Source organism: Camelus dromedarius, chromosome 15, assembly GCF_036321535.1.
Source record: "Camelus dromedarius isolate mCamDro1 chromosome 15, mCamDro1.pat, whole genome shotgun sequence".
Classification (NCBI taxonomy): Eukaryota; Metazoa; Chordata; class Mammalia; order Artiodactyla; family Camelidae; genus Camelus; species Camelus dromedarius.
The window spans coordinates 37,582,649-37,607,970 of record NC_087450.1 but is presented as its reverse complement, the minus strand read 5'-3'; the positions used below and the strand labels follow the sequence as shown (position 1 = coordinate 37,607,970).

Genomic DNA, 25,322 nt, shown 5'->3' with positions numbered 1-25,322 from the left:
CCTGCAGCATGGAAACATCTGTCCTATAGGGATGGGATTGAGGTTGCGTAAGTTTGCTATGTTAAAGTAAAGGACGAGAGTCACAGAAGTGAGTTTTTGAGAGGCTCGCATCAGTGCTGACTTAAAAAAAAAATTCTCTCACATGTTCATTTTTCCCTAAAATTAAGGGGCCTTGTTTCCGGAATCTCAAACCTTTGGGAAATAATCAAAATTATTGAGTGAGTGGAGATCATCTCTTACCTTATTTTAAAGGCTCAGGTACACTTTAGAGAAGCAGTTTTTCTAGCCCTGGACTTAAAAGAAAATATAACTATTATCTTATGTTTCTGTTTATTATTATAACCAAGAAAATTGATTTTAACATTTACTCTTTATTGTGTTGTATGAAGTACCTATGTAATGCAAGTATGCACTGTACTAAAATACCCATATTTCCAAGTAACATTATGTGGTGTAGCCCACAGTCTCTGCAGAAGCATTGTGAGTAACCTGTGCCTTTACACTTTACAATCCGTTGTTGGCTGCTGTGAAAAGTATGGTAACAGATGAAGGAAAAAAAAAAAAAGCTAAGTATGAATACACTTTTCTAAGCATACACAGCTTACAATGGAACCCCAATGGAAAAAGTCAAATGACCACATTTGATGTAGTATCTATAAAATGTAGACTCTGCAATAAAAAGCCAAAGGCACATAAAAATATATTTTAACTTTAAAAATAACTTAGTTACAGTAATACTTTGCTTGTGTCTTACCAACATGTAGCTGACAGTCAAAAATTCGCAATATAGATATAATATATAGGGATATATAAGAGCTACAAGAAAATCCCCAAAACCCATAAAGTTGTTCAAATGTGAAAACAGAGAAGTTTTTAACACTGAAGATTTGCCATGGTGAGCCCAAACAACATAATATAGAAAAGAGTCTAGAAAAAAGGCTTAGGTGTTAAATAAATTTTGACTTCCTCTTGCTCAGAATATGCTGAAATGCCAGAGTACTGTAAAGGTCCTTAATGTGACTGGCACAGCCCTTCGCAGCTAAGCACTGCCAATCTTGGCCAAGCCAGATTTCTTATGGTCTGGAAACAAAAAATGTGAGCTGTACACCAGCAATGCCGCCGAAAATTGGTCTGACTCACTTCCTCTCTTTGCCAGGACAGGTTTCTTTCTTTTTCTTTTTAACTGTTTTTGCAAAACAGGGCATAACAGGTAAAAAAATATTTTGTAGGAAAGTTATTTTAGAAAACCCATCACACGATGGCAAACAGAGCCAGGGAAACTCTTCTCTTTGACTGTGGTTAGTTTTGTTTTGTTTGGATACCTTTTACCCCAAAGGAAAAGAGCCGGCGGTGTCCTGGTTACTTATTTTTATCCATGACATTCAGCACCTCATCGAGAAATGAGGGCCCAAGATCGAGCTGCAGGGAGAGGAGGGAACCTGTGAGATCAGAGAGGGACTCCTCTGATTTACTCTTTTCCTTGACGAGCTCACATGGGGCGGGATGGTCAAACATGTCCTCTGCCGCCCAGTCGGGGTACTGTTCAGAGAGGCTGGAAGAGTGGCTGTCCCTGCCCTGGCTGGACTGGGATGCGGACCCGCTGGAGCCCCACGAGACATCCCCCTGGTGGACTGTCCCATTCTCCAACAGGCTGCTTTTCTCTGGGGCCTTCTCCTCCATGACTGGCTCACAGCTAAGCCGGGGCAGCTTTCCCGGCCCAAAGGACTCCTGTTTGGAATTGAATGTCACCGGTGACAATAATGGTAACATGAGTGCTTGGGACCCTCCAATGGTCGGGAGGGAGATGGCGTTTTTGAGCACCGGGGAGGGCGTTTCTGTGAACATGGAATCGGAGGTGCTGTTAGCCCGGAAGAACTCATTATGCCCAGGGAACTGGCCCATGCGTGCTTTCTCCTGGTTTCCAGGTAGAAGCTCATAGTTCCCTTGAAGAAAGGAAATGTCTCCAAAGACGTCATGCTGGCCCTCCTTGCCGATGTGAATGGTGTGGCGGAAGTCTCCAAGGGGAGGACTGATCATATCAGGAGACAAGATGTCCCTCAGTTTAAATTTCTTTCCTTTCTTGTTATTGGCAGCTTTCAGGTAAATTGGGGTCTTGGCTGGCATTTTGGAATTTGAGAATGTCGATTCTACAAAAGGGAAAAAGGGCCACTTTCTTCGCGGATGTTATATGTTTCCCAATATCCTTTTTGATAGGAACTGTCACATCATTTTTCTCAAGTAGCTTCAGATGTGGCTCTGAAAAGAGACAGAGGTCTAAGAGGCCTTCCTGGACTTACAGCCAAGCAGGGCTTTCTGGAGAGCGGTTTACATCATCCAATCCCTTCCACAGCATGGAGAAACCTGGAAGAGAAACCGAAGCAGGTTATAATTAGCTGACCCTTCAGGGATCACTTGGGTCCGACTTTTTCACAAGTACCTGTAAATAATGGCAGAGCCAGTTCCCATCTGAAGCCAAGTTTTATTTTGTTGTTTCCCTCTATTAAGTAGGATTAAAAAGTTTAATCTTAACAAGGGTCCACTAATCTTAGACTTGCTTCAGGAGGTAAAAGAAAAAAAAGAGAGAGAGATTAAAAAACCACAAGCTTATGACATCAGCACTTTTAAAACATGGCCATGGACAGTTTTCTGGACATGTCTAAGATTTTAGTCCTTTTCCTCTGTTAGGACAACTGCTGTCAGCACATAGCCAGAGTGATTTCAGCTCCTTAGATACAACTGGATTTGTTTTAAGATATATTTTCTCTTTTGCTTTGGCCTTCACACCAGAAGACTAGGACTATTTTATTGTTGAGTTTCTTTATATAAATAAAATTAATGCAATCTGATGAGTAGTCGTGTAAGTAAAGGAGCTGGAAATTTCATTTACTAAATGACAGTGACCAACATACTAGTGTCCAACAAAATCTCAGTGAAATGCATTCTTACAGATGAGAAAACTGAGATTCAGGAGTCAAGGAGTCAAAAAAACCCAAGAAAACCCACTCCCTCTCAATAACATACAGCCAGTAGGAACTGGAATCTGGAATCAAGCTGGGGCAGAGAGAACTGGGATGTCAAAAATTTCGGGATTTGGAGGCATTCTGAAATGGAAGGAAAAGAACAAAACCACTTCTTTTTCAAATAAGTTGGGTCTTCACCCAGGAATCCTTTGGAAACATCTGCTGATAAGCTTGTACCCTCTCCTTGTGCTGGGCAGGATTCCAAGGTGACCCCAGGGAGTGGCCTCCTAGTGTAATTAATGCCTTTGTGGGTGAAACTGTGACTTGCTTCTGACCAAGGTGATGAGATGTCACAACCCTGACTAGTTTACATTATAAAAGATTCCACCTTAGCAGACTGGAAGGAGACTTCCTTTACTGGTTTTGAAAAGTAAACCACTATGGTGACAGGTGAATTCTGCCAATAACCGGAGGGAACCTAGAAGTGCATCTTTCCCTAGTTGAGCCTCTGGTGAGACCAGAGCTCCAATCCCTGGTTTACAGCCTGATGAGACCATGGAGCTAAGCCCTGGCGGAACTCCTGGCCCGCAGACACTATGAGACAATACATGGGTGGGGCTGTGAGCCACTAGTTTGTAATTTGTTACCTGAGAAGAAGACTAACACAGCCTCCCTGCACATGCTGTGCGACACGATTAGAAGTGATGAGCTATAAAGTTTGGGGGCTCTCATCTTACAGATGAGAAACTCTTCATCTCTTGAAAACAATCCTTCAACTCTTCAGTTACATCAGCTGATGTGGAGAAGCTAAAACCTTCCCCACCGTGGGAATTCCTGACATGACTCGGCTGTGACCTCTCCCACTGGGCTCTCCTCCCCCTGGCCACAGAGCAAATATATAAGTAAATACTCTGAGGGCTGGGTTAGATGGTGGCTTGAGGAGAGCCACATTTGCTTTGTAGCAGCTGGAGGCCGTCTGCATCTGCCCTGTGCCCCAGATTTCTTTCCTTTCAGCAAGAGTTTTAAATTCATTTGCCCGTAGCAGGTGGCAAGAACTGTGCTTCAGCACCCACTGGCAAGGTAACAACTGGCTCTGTTTGGGAAGTGGCAGGGACCCAGGCCTGTAAAGGCAGAGAAGTATAAGCTGGTGAGACTGCCCTACCGTGACTTTGGGAGTGGGTAGGAGGCCAAGGTGGCATGAGGGTTTGCACCCAGAGTAGGCTACTCTGGAAGCTGCCAGATAGACTACACACTCCAAGGAGGAACCCAGCGAGACTGCCTTCCCACTTCAGATGAGGAAGGCACAGAGATACTGTTAAAGGAGATGCCTGATACTGAGCAAGTAGATGGGAAACCCTAGAACAGAAAACATGCTTGTGGGTCCGTCATTCTCATGGTTTTCACTTGTATATGGGTCTTATAATAGTAACAAAAGTGGAAGCCCTGGGTCTTCCTGCAAGAACATCAGAACATCTTTCCCCTCTAAGTGCACAAAAGCCCAGGGTGGCTGGCATCACTGTCCTGTCCCTGTGGGTACAAGCATGATGACTGCCTGCAGGAGCAGCTGGGGCACTAGGCCCACAGAAGGTGGAGGGTAGTAGCTCCGGGGAACAGCTGCCCACTAGAGCCGTGTTGTCGGCACACATGGCCAGGAGGGCAGCTGCCATGGAAAGACACAGTGTGTCCACCACAGTGCCAGGGCCTGCGAGGGCTGTGTGTGGTCAGCTGGTGGAGCCAGGGTTATGCAAGGCCAGAACCAAGGCAAGGCATTCATTTGAGATGCTTTGGAAAATTAAAAATACCATGAAGATGCAACCAGAGAGTGCTTCTCTGCCCCTCTGACTGGATCACTCACATTCACCCTTTATGCCTACAGTGACTGGGAATATGGGGAGCAAAAGCGAGGAGAAAAGGTAGAGGATAGGCTTGCTACACTTGGAAAATCCAGGGGAGGAACGCCCAGTCCACAATCCCTGCTGGGCCACGGCCACAGGCACTGCAGGCCCCTTGCCAGAGGCTCGCTCAGCCTGGTAGAAGTTGGGTTTTATGTCAGGAGAGTGGATACAAACGTGGGAGAGAAGCAACAAAAAACCGGAGAAAAATAAGAAAAAGGTTGCTGGGTAAAGGCTAGATAAGTTGCAGGCACTGAGATTCTCCAGAGTGGGAAAAGAAAGGAGATACCTTAAAAGGCATTTTTCTTATCTTTCTACAAATATTTACATAGTATTTACTACCAGACAGGGATGGAGGTACTACCAGACAGGGATGGAGGCTTCTAGGACTTTGGAAACAATAATTTGTATCGAATTTCTACCATGTGCCAGAGCTAAGAGCTCCCCAATACACTGGAAGTGTAGAGGAGGGGAGGAATTTGGTGCAAAAATGTCGGTTTTATAACTTTAGACGAGTTGGTGTTTGTGGTATGAGGCTGGGGAAATATCTGAGAGCTCTGACCTGTCGTCTGTCTTATCTGTCATCTTTCTGCCTCCAACTCAGGGGCAACATGCTTTATCCTAGGAGACACAATCCAATACTGATAACTTGACCCTGACCACTTCCTCCCCATCTTTCTGAATATTCTGGGCTCCTAGGCTTATAAGCCAATGGACAGCCATGCCCAGACTGAATGCTCTCAACATCTTCTCTGTAGCTAATGCAGGAACCTACAGGGCAGTTGCATCACTGAGAACAAAATGGCTGGTCCTGCAGAGGGTATGTATATGTCTCCCAGGAGCCACCAACGCTTCATATGATAGGAAGTGTTTACTGAGAGCGTCTCTATGTGCCGGGCACTGTTCCAGCCTTTGATGTGTACTAGCTCACTGACAAGAACCCATGTTAACATCCCCATTTTACCAGTGAGGCACCAGCTTTGCCAAGGCTGCACAGTACCAGGCACTGCGCCAGGTGGCCAGGCTCAGGCTCCAGACATTGAGGTCTTAACATTTAAGGAGCACACTCCCTGGGAACTCAGCTCCCAAATGTGAAGGGAGTGCCTTATAAAGTCTGTTTTAAGATGCAAATGTGTGATAACACGCAGGGCTGGCAAGGGTCGGGGAGCCCGCACAGGTCCAACCTCAGTGGAAAGTGGTATCTATCAGAACTACAGACCACATACCTTTGGCCCCAGAATTTCACTTACAGAGATTTATCCAATTTACGTATATGGGAATAAGGAAATGATATATATACAAGGTTGTCAATCCAGCATAGTTTGTAACAGCCAAGGGTTGGAACCAACCTAACTGTCCACCTTTAGAGGACTGGTTATATAAATTAAGGTGTATGCATACAAATGAATATTACACAGGTCTACAAATGGATGAAGCAGCTCTTTATATGCTAATATAGAAAGAGCTTCAAAGATGTATAGGAAAAAAAAGATAGGTGCCAAAGTGAGTAGATAATATCTGTGCTGGCTTGTATGTCTATAAACTACCTCTGGAAGCACACACAGGAGGGCACGGGGAGTGCCCACAGGGAGAGTAAGTAGATGGAAGGGGATGAGGGTAGAAGAGAAGTTTCTCACTGTATATCCTTTTATGATTCTGGATTTTTGAACCATGTGAATAATTAGCTATTTTTAGAAGTAAATTCATGGGTGGTTTGGGGCTCAGATTGGACTTTCCTGCAGAGACGGTTTTATACATACATAGATCCTGAAAAGCCTACTGAACCTATGAACTACTGATCATGATGCAAACATCATTATGGGACGGCATGTGGATACAAAGACCCTACGAGAGGGCTGAGCCTCACCTCCCCTGAGCCTGTCGAAGGGACAGGTCACTCCTTCCTGCAGTGACCAGGCCTTCACTGAAGAGGCTCCACCAGTCTGCATTTGCAAAGTGGAAAAGGTCTCAGAAGAGAAGAGTTTTTCGTCAGCAGGAAATGAGAAGAGGCAAGGGACCCAGGCTGCTGGGGCACCCACAGGGAGGGAAGCACAGGCAGGTGGAAGCGCTGGGGCTTAGGGGTACAGTGCCTTGTTTGAGAGGTGGTGGGGGCACAGATGGGCAGCATTTTATGGTGGAATGATCCTAAAGGCCACAACACGAAATCCTGTCCTTCCTCACCATGTTCTGAAAAGGAGACTTGGGCTCCCGACGCTGCTGGCAGCTGACCCACGTGGCAGCAGACAGAGTGAGGGATGAATCAGAGGGAGAGCCTGAGTCAGGGGACACCCCAGAGGAGGAAGCGGGAGAAGAGCGAGCCCTCCTGGGTGTTCTAGGAGCCAAACAAAGAGCATTTCCAGCCTCTGTTATCAGTCAGGCCTCTACCACCATCAGTAACTCTGAACCAATGGCGCACTCGGGCCTCTCCTGCTCTCCAGCTATCTTGCATTGCTATCATTCCTCCCCTCCCACCATCTCTGAAAAAAGAAGGGAGGGAAGGAGAATGGAAGGAAAGAAAAAAGAGAGAGAAATTGTCCCATGTGTAGCCTTTTCTCAAAATCCTGCCCTTGACTATGAACTCCCAAGGCTGCTAATCCTTTTTTCTGTAGTTCTTGGATCACAGTTTGCTCCTCTTCCCCTCCCTTAGGTGACACTCATCTGGGAAATAAGATTCCTCTGAAAACAAAGGTTCCAGTTGTTGTGCACTGGAGAGGACAGATTTGCCAACAAAAAGGCCCAACTCCCCAGTCAGTTGCCTGCCACCCTCTATCAAGGTTAGAGAGGATGTCCGGGGGCAGATGTGTGGGCATGGAGTCCGACAACAAAGGCCCAGGCCCTCACTCAGGAATTTGTGAGAAGCCCAAGGAGCCCAGGACACAAAAGGACTCAACAGGAAGTTAAAGGCACGGTTTTGATAAGAAAGGCAGAGTGTCAGGTGGTCATTGCTGCACCAGGCTAGACAATTCCAGTTTCTTACATGTGACTGATTTAAGCACAAGTGACAGTATTAATAAGACAAATCAACACAAAAATAATGATTCAGTGAAGAAAAAAGTGAAGCGACCACCCATGGCTTCATTCCCTTATCATCCTCTTGGATGAGAATGATGCCAAAAAGACCAAAGCAGAGCAGAGGCCAGGAGGTAAGGGAAAAAGCAAGGGGTTATGAAAAAGTCACACACTGAAAAGTCAGTTCCTAGATGACCAGAGTTGACTGTACTGGCAACTCATAGGGCTCTAAAAAGAACAGAGGTTGAGATTTTTCAAAATTCCATTTATTTTAAGAAAGGAATGTTTGGTTTATCTACTAATTGTTTTAAGATTAATTCTTAGGGGAGAAAGAGGGTAAAAAATGTCTTGTGTCCTGCACAGTAGGTTACAATTTTAATTTAAAACACACGTGCATAAAAACAGGGCGGGGGACTGTCCTGAGGGACCTGTGGGCTTTTTCCTTTCTCCAACTTGGCGGGAAGTGAGTCTGCCCTGGACTTCCCCTTTTCTTGCTTAGTTGTCACATCCTTTAAGTACCTGCCAGCTTCTGCTCACCTTTCGTTTTGTCTCAGCATTGAATCAACATGCTCATCTTCCTAGCACCCGGACGCAACACCATCTGGGCCCCAAGCAGAAATACTCAATTATGCCTCCTTTGTGCCTGAACCAACAGTCCCAGGGAAGAATGGCGACCTGGCCAAGAATCTGCCACCCCTTCCCTACCCACAATCATCTTTGGGGTATTTCTCTCTGCTGACAACGTGGAGGAGACAATTCCACTGTGATAAGCCCTGGAAAAATATATTTCACCCTGGGCTCTACACTTAAAAGGGGTAAATGTGACCAGGAACATGTTCTTACATGTTCCCAGGAGTCTAACCAGGAGACAAAGGGACTCGTGACAGAGTGAAGGAGTGGAGCAGCTAAAAGAAAACTGAGGGAAAACAAATCTTTCTGGATTCATTTAATTGTAATGGAAACAGGATTAACTTGTTACTCAATGCCCTAGGGCTACAAAAGCGGAAGCTAGGGAGAAAGAGATTTTGGATCCTCCAAGGGAAAGCCCAGGGTTCTGGAAAGATGGAATGGGTTGCCGTGGAAAGAGGGGCAGTGTACCGGGCACACAATGAGGCTCTCATGGGCAGTGGCCTCCACGATGTGTATAGCGGGTGGGGTTTCGTCCCTGTTCATTCTCAGTCTGCTATGTGAGAGAACTATCACTGCTCATTTCCTCGTGGCCGCACGTCACACTCACCTATAAAGAACACGCACAGACTTTCCCAAGAAGACTTACCATTTGAAGATGGCAGTTTTTACTAACACAAGGGATGACCAGACAACCTTCTGTATCAATACCATTAAAATATTACTACATGGAGGGCACTCATGCCAATCCTTTGCAAACCTCTGTAGGAGCGCTTCTTTGGATCAAAGAATTTTAAAATGCAAGGGGAAAAAAATTGTATTATTAGAGATCCAACACTGAATTTAACATGGAAGTCTAAGACAGAAATAAATGTAACCAGAGAATACCCTAGTAAATGGCATCCTGAAGGGATGCTTTTCATATTTTTAGTCTGTTTTACTCCACTAGTGAGAAGATAAGAAGATGCCTTTTCTATTTTTAGATTCTTATCCTCTCCCCATATTCTCTGAACTGAGGACACAGCTATATGCTGCAAAGCTGTAAAATGCCATCAGCTCAGTTCCCAGCTGCCTGGCTGTCATGCAAATGAACTTATTAGCCAGACTGAGCAGACTATATTTTATAGACCCACTCAGAAAGTCTATGCTCCATCTCAACCCTCAATTATTTATAAATGGACTTCTCTTTTATGATTAAACTACAGCTTGTATTTATTTTTCTTTTACAACCCTAATTATATAGAGACCCACAAATACCATATGGGAGACTCACTGCTTGTGTGGGTACACTCCTCACATTTATAGGATCTAATTGTACTATTTGAAAGGATTTTTAGAAGCAAAATTGGAAGACAGAACATCCACCTCAAAGTACCGACCCTGCACTTTTGAAAAGAGGCCATTACACCCTTTCTCCCCATTAAATTGAGTTATTGGGGAGGACTCAAGATGGATGTGGGTCCCTGGCAGTTATAACAAGTCAGGAGAAGGGCCTGGCTCATTTATCATGACTAGTTTTACAAGGGACTCGGCCTCAGGGCTGGTTACAAGGACCAAAGCAGACGCTCTAGCTGGTGGATATGAATCAAGTAAGACCATTCCCATGAACTGCTGCATGCTTCTAGAACTAATGGATCTGACTTGGTTTGCAAAGCTGCAAGGACAATATCTATCAATACAGGATGAGAACCTGACTGAAGTTGTCAGCATTATTCAGCCAGGAATTGGCTCAAATTTGTAAACTCTGCTCAAATCAAGTAACCTGTGAAGTTACTTAGTTGCTCATCAAAAACAGACAAACAAGCAAACAAAAAACTACTAATATTTAAGTCAGTAATTATTCTCTGAAAATTCCAGCTCTAGCAATAGTCTTATCAAATGATCCAAACAGGTTTGACAGGTGTCCAGAAATTCAGGCTGTGGTCACTTGACCCATAGTACCATATGGTATGGTGTTCCTCGTCCTTTGTTTTTATAACACATCCTCAAATTTGGGCTCTGTGACTACTCCATTTCCCTAATGGGGTGAAGGGACAGATACAGATTTCTGTGCTGTTCTTCCATCCTGCTAGGGCCCTTGACAATCATCCGTGCTCACTGGATGGCCTGAAACTTGGCTTTTCCATATCACACCAACACTGAGTATATCTGGAACCTCACAATGGCCAGAGCATTCTCTGCCCACTTTCACGGAAGGCTCCCCTGTTATTTGTACATTAATATCTGTACACAAATATTTGTTGAATAAATATCCTTTCTGACTAGGCTGAGAACTCTTCAGTGAGCATCAGCTGGGTCTTATTCATTTGCTTTTTTGTCTCCCACAACACATGGCACACAATGCACTTCAAGCTAAGAAGTGTTATTTAAATCATCCATAACCCCTGCTAGACCTTCCATCATGAGAGGTAAGTTGCTTTGCCCCCAGGAACCATCCTCCAGTCCAAGTCTACATGGGAGCCTCCAGAAAGTGGCAGATTTGAAATGCCTGGTTTGCTAAAGAATTTACACATGTGAATAGCAATGGCTGGGGTGCTTGCTGTGAGCCAGGCAAGACACCTCTTAGGAACCAGTCTTAGATTAAGCCCGTGTCTTGGGTCCATCAACCAAAACGTGGAGAAGCCAGGATTTCAGCCACGGCAGGACTCGAGTCTCTGCTTTTAACCACTGCTGAATTGATAACTAATGTGAAGACTGCCATGGAAGTGGGTTGAGAATAAAATGGCTACCCAGACTACCTGTCCTGAAGTCTGACAGCACCAAGAGGAAATGATACACTATGATCTCAACATCAGTGTGAGGCAGAGATAACTTGACCTTGACATGAACTAAGAATGAGTAAAATGGTCTCAGACACCAACCAACCCCTCCAACTCTAACTCACCAGGAATTCTCAATATTTTTGCCCTTGTCAAAAAGAATCTCAAAAGGGATTTGACTTTAGGTAAAAGAAAAGCCAAAGATAAAAAATTTGAGGTAATAAAAGCCCCCTTAGCCTCAAGGAGAAAAACAAACTTCCTGTTCTTAGAAAAAAGCGTTAAGTGCCATTAATTATTTTCCCAGAGGAAGCATATGCATCGTGGCAGTGTATGGGGGTGCCCTGTACACCCACAGGGCTTCCACTGGACAATAGCTCCCTTCCCTTGCTATTGACACCTCACTTCCCTCCTAACTTTCTGAAACTAAGAACCCTGTGTTCCATACATGACTTGTCCCCCCCACCTCCTTACCATCAACCACTATTCATAACATCCTCTAAGACCTGCTTCAGTCACTTCCTTCCTGGAGGAATTCACGGACTTACCTCACGCAATCCAGGCTCAGTACTGCCTTGCTTGGAGGTTTTCTTGGGTCTCCTGTAGACTTTATATTTTTTTCCTGTTCTGTGATTTTGTGATTTTATGTCTGATATCTCCAGGTGCTCAACAAGAATAAGGTAGGCAAAGGTGCTATAAAAAGAGCTCCTTCTCTTTATGCTGGCTCACTTGTAGAGCCTCCTCTTGGGCTGTGAACACAAGAGGCCCTTGTGTTCAAATTTTATTGAATAAGCCCTTTTAGTTTTCCCTATGCCCATCTCTTAGATCAAGGGTCTGCAAATTACCATAGGTGGGCCAAATTGGGCCCCATGCCTGTGTTTGTAAATAAAGTTTTATAGGAACACACCTGTGCTCATTCTTTTATGTATTCAGTTCATTAGTTCTCAACTGAGGGTGATTTTGTGCCTCACCCTGCCAGGTGACATTTGGTAATGTCTGGACATATTTTTGATTCTCATGACCGTGGGTGGTAGCACTACTGGCATTTAGTAGGTAGAGTCAGGGATGCTGCTAAACATGCTGCAATGCACAGGACAGCCTCCACAGCAAAAAATTATCTGGCCCCAATTCCCTGCAGTGCTGAGGTTTGGGAAACACTGGTGGAGCTGCTTTCATACTGTAAGGTCAAAGTTGAGTACTTGTGATAGATTGCATGTGGTCATAAAAACCTAAAACACTATACTACCCCTTTATGAGAAAAGTCTGAACCTCTGCCTTGGATGTTGGCATTTTCATAGGGTTGATGGTGGCTGTCCATCCCCCAACCCTCAACAATCCCCCTGCAATCACACCCCTGTCCATGGCTTCAACTACCACCTCTAACGCTAACTTCCACACTGGTGTCTTCAGCCCACGTGTATCTCAGTCTAGATCGGTGCTACTCAAAGTGGGTCTGTGGACTAGGGCCAGCCCATGAGGAGATAAGGAAAGAAACTTAAAGCTTCTAGAAACTTTTTGACATAATCAAGCATATGGATCTGTGGATTTTTCTTGTTAGTTAGGCTCTTGGCAAGTTCAAGTTCGGGAGCTGTGTACTGTCAGGTGTGCATGGAAACTGGGTGTGGTCCAAGAAGCTGCTCTGTGTGTCCAGTAGGAGCAGTACATAGTGGATTGGAAATTGAAACAAAAACAAAACACTAAAAAACACTTGTCCTTCGCATAAAGACTCACTGGACTTTTCTCTCCTAGTCTTTTAAACTTTGCCACTTTTCTTCCCTCAGGTACTTCCTATTTAACTTGTCCCAGATAGGATTTGCCATCTTTCTTCCTCTTGCTGGCCCTTGGAATAGGCCTCCTGTACTTTTCCCTCTTGGTAAATGGCAGGAAGTCACTGCAATTCAAAACTCAGTTGTCACCCCAACTCCTTCCTCTGCTCACTCTCCACATTAGGTCCTATCATGTCTCCTCTTTTTTGGGGGGTGGAAGGGGAGGTAATCAGGTTTATGTCTTTATTTTTAGAGAGCATTCCCTGTACCACTTGAGCTATACCATCCCTCCTATCATGTCTTCTCTTACCCATCCCATTGCCTTGGCCTCACTTCTAGCCCTCAAGATCTCTCTTCTACACAGGGCTTTTGCCTCCCCACCTGTCTCCTTGCCTTCAACCTCATCTCCTCCCACTTAATCTTCAATCTCTATCAGAAGGAGCCATCTAGAATGCCCCCTTAACCTACAATGGCTGGCCCACCATTACATCCTGGAGATAAGATAGACTTGAGGCCCACTATAGCAATCAGGGTCTCGTCCACCCCTGCGGCTCTAGCCCCAGCCAGTTCCCCAAGGCTGTGCTACCTTGTTTATACCTCAGACCTACCAAATCTCTCTTTATACTGCAATACTACTGTCTCCTCCACTAGGCTGCCTTCTCCTGGGGAGAGAACTATATTTAATTCATGGTTGGCACTGAACAAATAATTGTTGAATGAGCAAATGAGAAAGTTTGAAAGAGATTGCCTCAAAAAACTCCTTCCTATTCAACCCTGCCTGCCCTGCTGAAAACACAAGCCATGTCTTTCTGTGACTCCTGTAGGAAAATAAACAAATAAATAGATTCATTTAGCAAGGAGTTGTAACCTATTTCCTGGTGGAAAAGGCCTTCTTTCATTTTCCCATCTATGAGATATTTTAACCTTTCTCTATCCATGCAGGGTAAGAACTTAACAGCCTATCAATGCAAGCCACAGTAATTCTACAGGCTCATACAGATCTTTGGGATTAAGGCAAAGAGTATTTGTTGACAGGCTATTTCAAAGGGAAGTGACTTCTATCCATGACTGCCATGTGCAAATAGTCTTAGACAGGCAAGACTAAAAAAAATTGACAATACGTTTCCCGGAATGCAGACTTACTAGTTATTTTTAAGCCAGTCTTAAAGAATGAAGCCCAGGAGAAACAATGAGCTTGCTCACCTGATCTTTCCTTTCAAAAGGAAATGGATTAAAAGAGAACTTGGGTTATTTAGTCCAAGATGTACAGGGGAACCTGCAAGAAACTAAAATGGATATTCTACAGAAAAGAATTGTTTCGAATATCAATATGTGATTAGCACAGATCAGATATTTAAACAAAACACCTATTAAATGAATGAACACATGGGCAAGCAAAACAGTAGATACAGCTCTCACTGCTGTTTTAGGCCTTAGGGGAGGAAAGAACTGGGTGAAACTTTGAACCAGCCCTGTAGGATTCTTCTACAATTCCAGACACATACAGGTGCCAGCTTCCTCCTGTGTGAGTGGAGACAATCACCCCGAACATGCCTGTCTCTCAGGTGACTTTAACAGCTGAGTGTGAAAATCTTCAAAAGTGAAAATCTTCATAGGATGTGACGCAAACACAAAGCATCTTTATCCCAAATGAAAAACCAGAAGATCTATAGAAACACAGTGTGAAAGAAGAGAACCATTCTAATTGCCAAAATAACCACATCGGTTTCTCCTTAAATGTCTGCAGCAGTCACCAGTATAATTGCAGATGGGGCTAAAATGCTTTGTGTCCACCCTGTGAACAATCGTCACCACTGGAAGGGATTCTTACCTCTAGCTTATTAGAGGATAACTCCTTCTGTTCCTATACATGTACATGCATCCTTTGTCTTCAAGTATAATTCTTCCAGCCTTGAGAACGAATGGGACTCCTTTGAGTTGGGAACATTACAACCAACCATTATCAGTCAGGTAAAGAAAAATGGAAGTGCATATAGTTATTTTCTTTAAATATGTGGTGAGCTATCAGGTGAGAGGGAATCAGTACAGTCCCAAGAAAAGAATCAGGTGTGTGATTAAGGTTCAAGGAGAGGCTGGTGGGGCTGGATATGAGGAATAAGTCTAACCAACTTGAGTTAATCAGCTCGAAGAATAGGAGAGGCCTGTCACAGGAAGTTTTTTCAGCTAAGCCTGAGATTGTGGTAGGGATTCCTGCGCCAGGACTGGAGTCTGGGGAGAGACCCCCTAGTTCATGTTCCTTCTTTAGAGTAGTAGCCCCTGGTATGTGCACGTAAGCTACAGGTACACACAAGCTACAGGTACACACAGACAGGTGACAGAATCATAGATTTGTGTTTGAGATGTATTTATACTTAATATTACAGACTAAGTATTTTAGGACAATGGGTTCCTCACACCATGTTCCCTGAAACCCTTGGGGCTCTAGGAAAGCACCTCTGGGACACTGGTGAAGGGAAGGGAGACTGAGAACTGTAGGGCCAACCAGTCTCCCTAACCATCCCTCCCTCCTCCTCTTTAACCAAAGAAATTCTGTTATTTTCTGTTAATATACTGGGCTTCTGTTAAGATTTTCTTTCTTTGCCTTGGCAAAAAAAGAATGAAAGAAAGGGAGGAAGGGAGGAAGGAAGGAAGAAGAAAGAGAAAGAAAGAAAGGAAGGAAGGAAGGAAGGAAGGAAGGAAGGAAGGAAGGAAGGAAGGAAGAAATGTTGGAAAGAGAACTGAGTCAAGAAGAGGGATTCAAGCTCTCTGTCACTCAAATTCTTAGGGACTTAGTTTTATCCTGTTAGAAGGAGAGGGGCCAAGAAAACAAATGTTAGGGTTCTGTGATTCTAGACATTTACAGAAACCTCTAGCTTCCAGGGAATTTTAGGAAAAAAAAATAATACTTTCTAATGAAGTTAAGACTATTCTTAGAATCAAAGTACTTTTTTAACTAGCTTATAAAATTTTCATTATCTTTTCTCATCCTTCCTGGTGTTAAATTAAGGGTACAAATCAATGCCAGTGACTTTCTCTGGGAGCCTCAGCTTGCTCATCTGTAGAGTGGAGACAGTAATGATATCTTCTTAGGAGAAGACAACACACAAAGTGTTTGACAAAGTCCTGTTAGGCGATGAATTTACAATCAATGGGAGGGGCAGTTATTATTATTAATGATTCCAAAAAAACTAGAGCTGCATAAGGAACAAAGGCTGGAAATTTACCATCGGGATTTTTTCCCAAACTTATTTCTTTTAGACCTTGGGATTTGGCCACTTAAACTGTTATAAATAATGTGAAACCCCCCCCAAAATGGTCTGGTTTCAAGTATAGTCATCCCTCAGTATCTACAGGGGTGGGAGTTGGGGGAGGTGAGGGGTTGGTTTCAGGATGTCCCACGGATACCAAAATCCACAGATGCTCAAGTCTTTTATATAAAGTGGTGTAGTATTTGCATATAACTTTAAATCATCTCTAGATTACCTATGATACCTAATGCAATGTAAATGCTATATAAACAGTTGCTAGTGTATGACAAATTCAAGATTTGCTTTTGGAACTCCCTGCCTCCGAATGCTCTTGATCTGCTGTTGGTTGAGTCTGCAGATGGAGAATCCATGGATATGGAGAGCCAACTGTCCAATTCCTCATTCTGAGAAAAAGCTGGAATTGGGAAGAAATCACTGTTTTACTCCCCACACCGCCCCTGAGCTATGTGGGCAGGGGCACTCAGCCGGCAGGCAGGCGAGTGAAGCACACTTGCCCCTCAGGGGAGCCCACCACAGAAGGGCTTCCATGAGAGGAATGCAGAGCAGAGTCCACTCTTGAGTGTAAACTTGTATGCAACTTAGAGAGCACCAAAAGTCTAGGTTATTTGGGAAGACTTTTCACTCTGAAATCATCTGGGAGCAGGAAAACAGTTTCCAGTTTGGTGCTATGCTGTGCACACAGTGGGACAGGTGGTTTGAGCTGATTCACTCAGTAAGCAGCAGGCTCTGGAGAGAGCCTTCCGCATGCCTTCACCCAGGCCCTGGCTAGTCACTCACCTCCCACAACGTTCATTCAACAACAAACATCTACTGAGGACCTACTGAGTGCTGGGCACTATTCTAGGAACCGAGGCCACAACAATGATGTGGTCACTGAGCCTACATCCCCGCATGGAGACAAGTGATCGGTAAGTACGCCGAAAATGAATGGTTCACGCAGGCATGGCTGGAGAGGTCTAGATGAGCACCAGGAAACAACACTAGGACCGTCATTCTTCCAGCACCTGGGCTGCCTGGTCTGTGCTCTCAGTGGACACATGGTACTGAGACACCACAAGCACACCTGGACAGGAGAAAGCTTCAGTGGATGTTGAAACTGCCCGGCTGAGAAGACACTGAGGAAGTGCTGGTGGTGGCTTGATTTTCAGAGGACCTTGGGTGATCATTACTACCAGAACCAAAGGGTTGGAGGTGCCTCCTTTTGAATTTGAATGTTTTGGTAGCCTGGGAAGGAATAATTTTACTATGGCTGGACATAAGCTGGATAACTGAAAACGATTTCTAGCTTGGCAAGAGATGATGCTCTAGGTAAAATCAGATAATATGGGTAGGACTAGACTGTCTGCTTTTTCATGAAGTCCTATTGTAAGAAAGATGAATGCCAAGCTAAACTAGGTTCAGTCCCTACTCTCAGAAGTCGGTAGTCTACACAGCCACAAGGGTCAATAAATGATAATTTAAACGCAGTTAAGTATTACAATAGAAGGTACAAAACACTATGACAATGCCTCAGATGCAAGAGAAGAAATAATAATGGAATCACAGCAGTTTAGAGCCAAGAGAGAGCTTGGAGAACTTTTGAATGGCTTCCTTTGTAGCCCTACTCCTCCCCTTCCACATCTTCATAGACAGAGCATGCCCAGAGAAGGGCAAGGATTCACCTTGTGACATAACTGGCCAGTCAAGGGCTTAGAGCCTCATCTCCTGCTGTGTTAAAATCAATGTTATATGTCTGAACTGATCCTTGGCAAAACAAAAAAAAAAGTTTAAAAAATAGGTAAAAAGAGAAAGAAATCACATATATTCTGAAAGGGCAAAGCCACATTTCACCAATAATGCCTTTGCTTCTTTAAAAAGTGTGTGTAGCCTAAATGATTATAATGGATTTGAACAGACAGGTCTTTTTCAACTAAACTCAGTCATCTATCATTGGCATGATGTGTCTACAAATATGACCTTCAAGTTGTCACCAGAACATGACGGATTCCCAATGTGTAAGCTGTCTAAATAGAGGCCTGACTTTGAAGTTCTCTGCCTTCCACGCTGGCTTTGGCTGCTCTGCCCAGATCTGTACCAGTCTGCTTTTCAACACAGGGTTTTACATTATTAGTAGTAAGATTGCTATGCTAATAGGTGTCACTGATCTTGGGTCACTGGATTCTAGAGCTAGAGATTATCTGAAATCATTTGGCACCAAATGTCTCATTTTAGAGATGAGAATAAGACCCTGAGTGGACATAGTTCCATAGCTTGGGTCACCAGAATCTGTTTTCTGATCACTAGTCCCTCTGTGATTCTCTCCTCTTAGTTCTGCATAAGTTTTAGCAAATATCAGATAAAACGAGGTGGTGTTTGCTGGTATCTTCCAGCATGTTCTTGTGGCTCTGTTCCTGTATACCCTGTGTTCTCTAAAATGTCCTTGAGTTCCTTCAGCTCTGTGGCGTGTGGCTTGACAGTTCCTAGAGTGTTTTCTGCCAGACTAGCTTTGCCAGCTGCTCTGTGGGCAAAATGACTTGAGAGACACTATCTCCTCATGGAGGTTCACTGTACACAGTGACATGTTAAATGCTCTGAAAAGTCCTGCAGAAAGGGACCTCCATCAGACTGGTTTCCCAAAGAACGTTTTTCTGATGCTATTCATGTAGAGTTCACATTAGATGGTGTGATCTCTGTGACGCAGTTTAACAAAGAACCAAAGGCTAGAAGGCTAATGATGACTTTCTCAATTATGCAAATAAAACCCAAATCACTGAAAATCCAGGTTTTTAAACATTTTAAATTTGAGATACAAAGCCTACTATTAATTCATGACTTGATGAAGCAAATACTAATTTGAACTCATCAGCCCTCAAACTCATCAGTCTTCTTGGCTATTCAGAAATAGTAAACTTTTAAAAATCAGTGTGATTTGTATTATAAAACTGTATGGTTTAATTTCAAAAACTGCTCTTCCACCAGAGGTACTGTCGAACTCAGTCCATCATCATGAGACTGGTGAAATCTGGCATTGAAGAAGTACATCAAGGCCAAGGAAGGCTTTTTTTTTTTTTTTTTTAAAGGAAAGAATATACCTGACTATTGCTGTGGAACTATTTAGCTATTTATATTATTTATTCTGGTTTGTGGGATGCCATGTTGATTTGTAACCTTTAGAGGGTAGGGGCAGGAAAAAGGAAGATTCCAAATGGAGGTAGGCAGTCCTAAGGCTACTCCCCTTGATTTTGAGGCAACCTGGGTTATTTTAAGCCAAGCCATCCTTTCCAGAATCCCTACTTCGGTCTGAGTAACCTCCCACAGCTAATCACAAACCCACAGTATCAAAGGCAGAGGAGGCCAGGCAGGCCCCATGGGTTATCCAGGGCACCCCTCTAGGTTTCAAAGGCCTCCTTACTCTATCTTTCACACCAGAAGCTTATCTGGCAGGGTCCGGGCAAGTGCAGAACTTAGAATTGTAATGAGGCCCGACTTATGCCAAGGCCAGAGCCTTCCTGCCTGGTTTACTCCTGGTTCCTGCCTCTTGCTTCAGCTTCTCTTGGAGCAACAACATTATGAAACATGTATTAAATGTCCAGTGAGTGCCAAGGACTGAAGGGCCAGGCTCCATGGATGTGGTCACTGGTCTCAAGGGTGTGACTGTCCAGATCAGTTACTGGACCCTGTAACCCCTGACCCTCTAGAACATCAAAGCAAGGATTGTGTTCCACACACTAAACTCCACTTCATCTTTGGCACCTTAAATTCCTGGTAAATCTCTTTGTGGTTACTGCTAGCAGTTTGATGCAGGATGCACTGCAGAAGACTGTTGCCATACCTGTGAGACTGAACTATCTTCAGTAAATAAAATAATTTACATGGTACTCCCTAAGGCTGGCAACTACTGTCATCTTCTGTATGGCGGTAGTGTGAGATATGGTGTACTACATAATAAGTTGTGCCAGAGGCGAAAAACCCTTGGAAGAGTCAGATGTAATAGCTTCCCTGGCCCTCCTTCCTTTAGCGCAAGGTCAAACAGACCTGAGTTCAAACCTGATTCTACTTACTTTGCTGTGTGACTTTGGCCAAGTTACTAAACCTTTCTGGGCCCAATTTCTCAACTGGAAAATAAGAACAATACTATCTGCCTCAGAGAGCAGTTGTGAATATTAAATGAGACAACCAGTATTAAGCACCTAGGGGAACAACAAAAATAATCGTAAAGCATCAACTTTTTATCGGGTGTCCTCTAGACCTGGCACTGTTCTAAAGGCATTATTTTTAAACTTATTTAATCCTCAGAGTAACATCATCTGCATTTTTGTAATTGATAAACTAAGTAATTTGTTCCAAGACCCACAAGTATTAAGCACCACGGCGAGGATATGAACCCAGACAGCCCCTGACTCAGAGGCCTTTAACCTGAGAGGATTAGCCATTCATACATGCACATATTGGGTTGTTAAATTGCATATGCGTGCTTAGGTATGTTCCTTACTGTTTAATTTTGGGCAAGTTATATATAACTTGTTCTCAGTTTCCATACCTGTGAAATGGGGATACTAATGGTGCCTTCTTCATTGAGTAATTATTAGAAATAAATGAGTTAATCAAGGTAAAAGGCTGAGAAGAGGGCTTGGCACTTAGGACAGGCTCCATGTAGGAAGTACCCTTAACATCCAAAGTCATGGAACAGTGTGATATATTAAGAGAATTCTTGGGCTTCAACGCTTGATAAAGATTTTGTTGCTCAATAGAGTAGTTTCAAATGATTATACTGTTCTTGCTATCAAACATACTGAATTTAAAAAATAAATTTAAGTTCCTTTTCCATCAATGAATAAACAGGTCTGCTGGATTCTGGTTAGAAAGAAATTATGCCAGGGCTAAATAAACTCAGGATGAAAGCAAGAATTTTAATATTAAAAAATCAGAGCAGTCTTCTCAGAGGTTTTTCAGGTTATGAATTGAAGTCCACCCTTTGGAATAAATGCTATGGCTACTGGGTAAAAAGCTTTTGAAAAATTTATGGCCTGGTAAAAATCTTTGGGTCATGTAGGTTAAAACAGCTCTATCCCTGATGCTGTTGAATCCCATGAATTTTAGTAGTGAAAAAGGGCAGCTTTTGTGAACATGTTGGACATAAAACACCACATTAAAGGAAAAGCTGGAGTGCAGATAGGGCAAACCAGTTCATGTGAGCACTTTTGCAGTGATTTTTATTACTTTGTGTTTATTCATCTTTGCACCACGTTTAAATTTACAATAAAAAGAAAAAAAATGTGCAACACTCATTACTCTAGCTGTCTTTACATGTTCTATTGAGATAGAACAGAATTTCACTCTCAGATTTTGGGGGAAGAGGGAGCTCATCTTATTTCATGTCTGTAACTGCTGCCACAGCACCATGTTCCAATCATGGAATTCATAATGTAAATCTCTTGCAGATGATAGCCACTAGAAAACAGAAACTGCCATGGATCCAGAAACGCTTCCAAATTTCTCCTCTAAAGTTCTTATCTCTGAGCCCAGAGGCTAGAACTGAGTCTTGTATTCAATGAGTGAGGCCTTCTGGGAAATCTGCATTCTTTGGGAGACTTAATGAAGAACTTTCAACCCTTCCCTGGTTCCTTGACTATTAGGCTTTATCATTTATTTCACATATGACAATGCTAAGCATTTCACAACTGCCTAAACTTAATCTCTAAGTGTTTAAATCTAATCTGAAAACATACCTGTGTCGCTCATTCTTAACTGCCAACAAGAGCTCATACAAATTTCAGCTGGTATCAAAAAGAAGACCTCTGAAACGGTCCAGAAAAGAAGCTGCCATTTCCTGGTGGTTAGATGAAAGATCTTTTCAAAGTTAGAACATTATAGGAGTCTTCTAAATTGCCTTAGGAATATCCCGAGTCATCGCCAGAGCTTCTGGGAGAGCCTTTTGTCTCCCAGTGATGTTAAGGGAAGTCCCCAAGAAATGCTTTGCTATTCAGATGTAGACATCTGCTGCTCTCCTGATCTTTGCTCTTTTTTAAAGTCAGCACCCCCAAGAAACTCTATGATGCGGTGAAGCCAAAAAGCTGGGGGGTGGGGAGAAATCTTTGTCTCCCTAACACATTTATCAGTTCCCTCCCTCTACCTAGCACCTCCCCCTCCACCCTCAGCACACAGCAACAGTGACTCCCCCAACTACACCAGGGCTGAAAAGATTCATGTTGCAATACCCTCCTGACATTCCTATTCCCGCCCTCATTTTAATTCACTCACTCTTTTCCTTTTTTTAAAAAAAAACCAAATGTAATTACTTGACTGTCAGCCTGGGCTGCACTCTGGGGCTTTTACTCCTTTCAACACAGCTGCGCTCCCGGCTTTGATGCTGCTGTCCACGCAGCTTGTCCCAGCCACAGCCTGGCTCTCCATAATGTAACATTCAAGTGCATATTTATTTTTAAACTGACCTCTCCTAGACTGTACAGTATAAAGGAGGTCCTGCCAAAAAATATGCTACTTTCTATTTATAAGATGAAACACATGCCTCCCGAAGTCGAGAGGGGGATGGAGTATAATAATTCATAACGAAAAAATGACTGGCCAGATCCATTCGTCCTCACATGTCTGATACTTGTCTATGTCAGAACACTTTGTTTCAAGGAGAAAGGAAAAAGAAAATCTCGAAAACGCTTCAGCTGTTCAGAAACCACCATCAAAACAAAAACAAAAACAAAAACAAACAAACAAAACCCTGCCTGATCTGCAGGTTGGAGCCAACAGCCACAATGCACCCAAGTCAAGGGAGGAGACGGCACCCGGCGGTTACTGCCACCGCAGATCTGCACGGTGCACTCTTGTGCGGCTCTAGTGCCAGTCCACGATGGGAAGGGAGCGGTAGCCATGTGCGGCTTGTTCTCAGATGGAAAAATGCAATACGCACCCAGAATGGCTGTCAATAGCTCGGAGGGTGCAGTGTAGCCGTGCAGCCCCACCCTGAAAAGTGGGCACAAATGGTGGAGCTCTGCGTCCTGGTCGTGCCACCCGCACCCCCCCCCCCCCAGTTTGCTTTATGTCCCGTTTGCTCCTTTGTAAACCAGCTGGAAGGTGATGCCCTCGGTATCCCCGCTTCCTTTGCGTTTCCAAGCCTGGCACCCCACGCACGCCGGAAGGAGCCACGGCCGGGGGTTGGACAGACTCACAGACACGCAGAGAAGGAGCCGTGGGCATGCAGCAACTCACCAGTAGCGCCAAGGATCCCAGCCGCTGCCCCCAGGGCCGGTCGCCCGTCACCGATACCTCCCGAGGGCGCACGCAGTCCCTGCTTGCCACGCGCAGATCCAGCCGGGTCAGCTGGCACGGCGCCTACTCACAGCATTATCCGTTCCAAGACAGTGAAGGCGCCCGAGGCGGGGGTCTCCCGGCTCTCCCCTAACTCGGGCCCAGCCGCTGCGCTCTCCACCCTCTTGAGCGGCGGCCTGCGGCTGGGAAGGTGCGAGCTAGACTGAGCTCTCAGCGGCGGAACGCCGGGACTGAACCTGCGAAGGGCGGGGCGGCGCGGGGCGGGGCCGGCGGCGCGGAGGGCGGGCCGGGGCGGGGCGGAGGCCGAGGGCCGCGAGTTGACCAGACCCGCCGGGGTACCTGCGCCCCAGTACAGGGCGCGCGGACCGGGGTCACGAGCTGCCTGGCCAGCGGGACCCCGAAGGACAATGCGCGCTCATTGTTATCGCCCCAGTGTTACCCTCACGGATGCGGCTTCCCTCGGAGAAGCTGTGCTCGGCTCCCTCGGCACAAAGACGCTCGGGACGCTCAGTTCAAAAAGGGACCCGAGGTACTAGTGCCCGGTGTCAGAGGACAAAGGGACTCCGCCCGCAACCCAGACACATGTATTAAACCTCGTGCGCCCACCTCTCCTTGTCCAAACGAGCCGATCTAGCCCGACAAGCCTGCGCGCGGGGTGCTGGGGACTCTCGGGAAGCAGAAGCCACCTGATCGCGCCGCCTCAGCCGAGCCACGGGTCCCCGGGCCACTCGAAGCCCAGGCTTGCGGGGAGGGTCGCGCGTTCTGTCAGTTTCCAGCTCGATTCCGCTCGGAGCTGTCGCCAAAACCTGGAGAGTGGATCTGGCGCACTGGAGACGCTTGGGGGCTGCCGGTAGGGCAAGTGGGCACGCGAACAGTCGACGTTGCAGGTTTTTCCAGTCCCGGGGGAGGTGTTTCCTCTCCCGCAGTGTCCCTTGCCTAAAGCTGGGGCAGGCGGGTGGAGGCCGCCCCAGACGGCAAATGGCGCAGCGGCCAGCTCTGGAGCGTAAAATTCAGCCTTGGGCCGCACCTGCGCCCGCCGGTCATTGCGGCCACCGCCGCTGCGCGCCCCGCCCTTCCTCCCGGTAAATTAATCTTCTTAATCCATCTCGTCTCTTCCTTCTTAAGTAGTCCGCCTGCGGAATGAGTAGGCGACAGGAAAGGGCGTCGTTTTCCTGCTGTAAGGTTCCAGTCTCTACGGTAAGCCTGGGGAGAGGGCTGGAACCCAGGAGAATCGGGTGCTCTGGGCCTGGCCTCAGCCCTGCGACTCAGGCTGGCTGCAAATCCTGGCACAAAGAGAGAGCCCCCAGGTGACCTTGACTTTACAGCTTCAGGTCATCACCGCAACGCTCCTGGGTCTGTCTGAAACCTTAGAGGATGCACTTGAAACCTACGTTGTAAACCTCGGCTGACGTTAAGGTGAAATGAAAAGGAAACGGACACAACTGTTGTGGAAAGCAAAATACTTGGGTGGAGTGTTAAAAGCCTCAAAGAAAATAATAGTTGGCAGGTCAAATGGCCATGAAGTTGGAAGTCAAAGACAAAACTCAGCTGAAGTGATGTTAGAAATTTGACAAGCAAAACAGTCCATGAAGATAAGAGACCTAGCATTATTTCCTTTCTTGAAATGACAACTACTCTGAAGTTTCCTTTGGCAGATACCTGGATTTTACTCTAGATTCCTGAGAGTTTTACCAGGGATTCATATTTCAAAATATATGTTCCCTTTGGCACTAATGTATATATTTTATGTATGAATTTATTGAAAAATATTAAATGTTAC

General features: G+C 45.0%; 1 protein-coding gene across 2 annotated transcripts; it reads right to left on the bottom strand.

Annotated features, from left to right (window-relative positions):
• Positions 1 to 351: 351 nt before the first annotated feature.
• CDC42EP3 (CDC42 effector protein 3) lies at positions 352 to 24,550 on the bottom strand. 2 transcript variants are annotated; one of them, XM_010997251.3, is made up of 2 exons: positions 23,483 to 24,550; positions 352 to 2,361 (listed from the first exon to the last, which is right to left on the bottom strand). In XM_010997251.3, exon 2 carries the CDS (start codon positions 2,122 to 2,124, stop codon positions 1,360 to 1,362), a length of 765 nt encoding a protein of 254 aa, XP_010995553.1. In that variant the 5' UTR covers positions 2,125 to 2,361; positions 23,483 to 24,550; the 3' UTR covers positions 352 to 1,359. The 2 variants fall into 2 exon arrangements, with proteins under 2 accessions (XP_010995553.1, XP_031322715.1); XM_031466855.2 differs by having other exon boundaries at positions 24,149 to 24,550.
• Between the last annotated feature and the right edge of the window lie 772 nt (positions 24,551 to 25,322).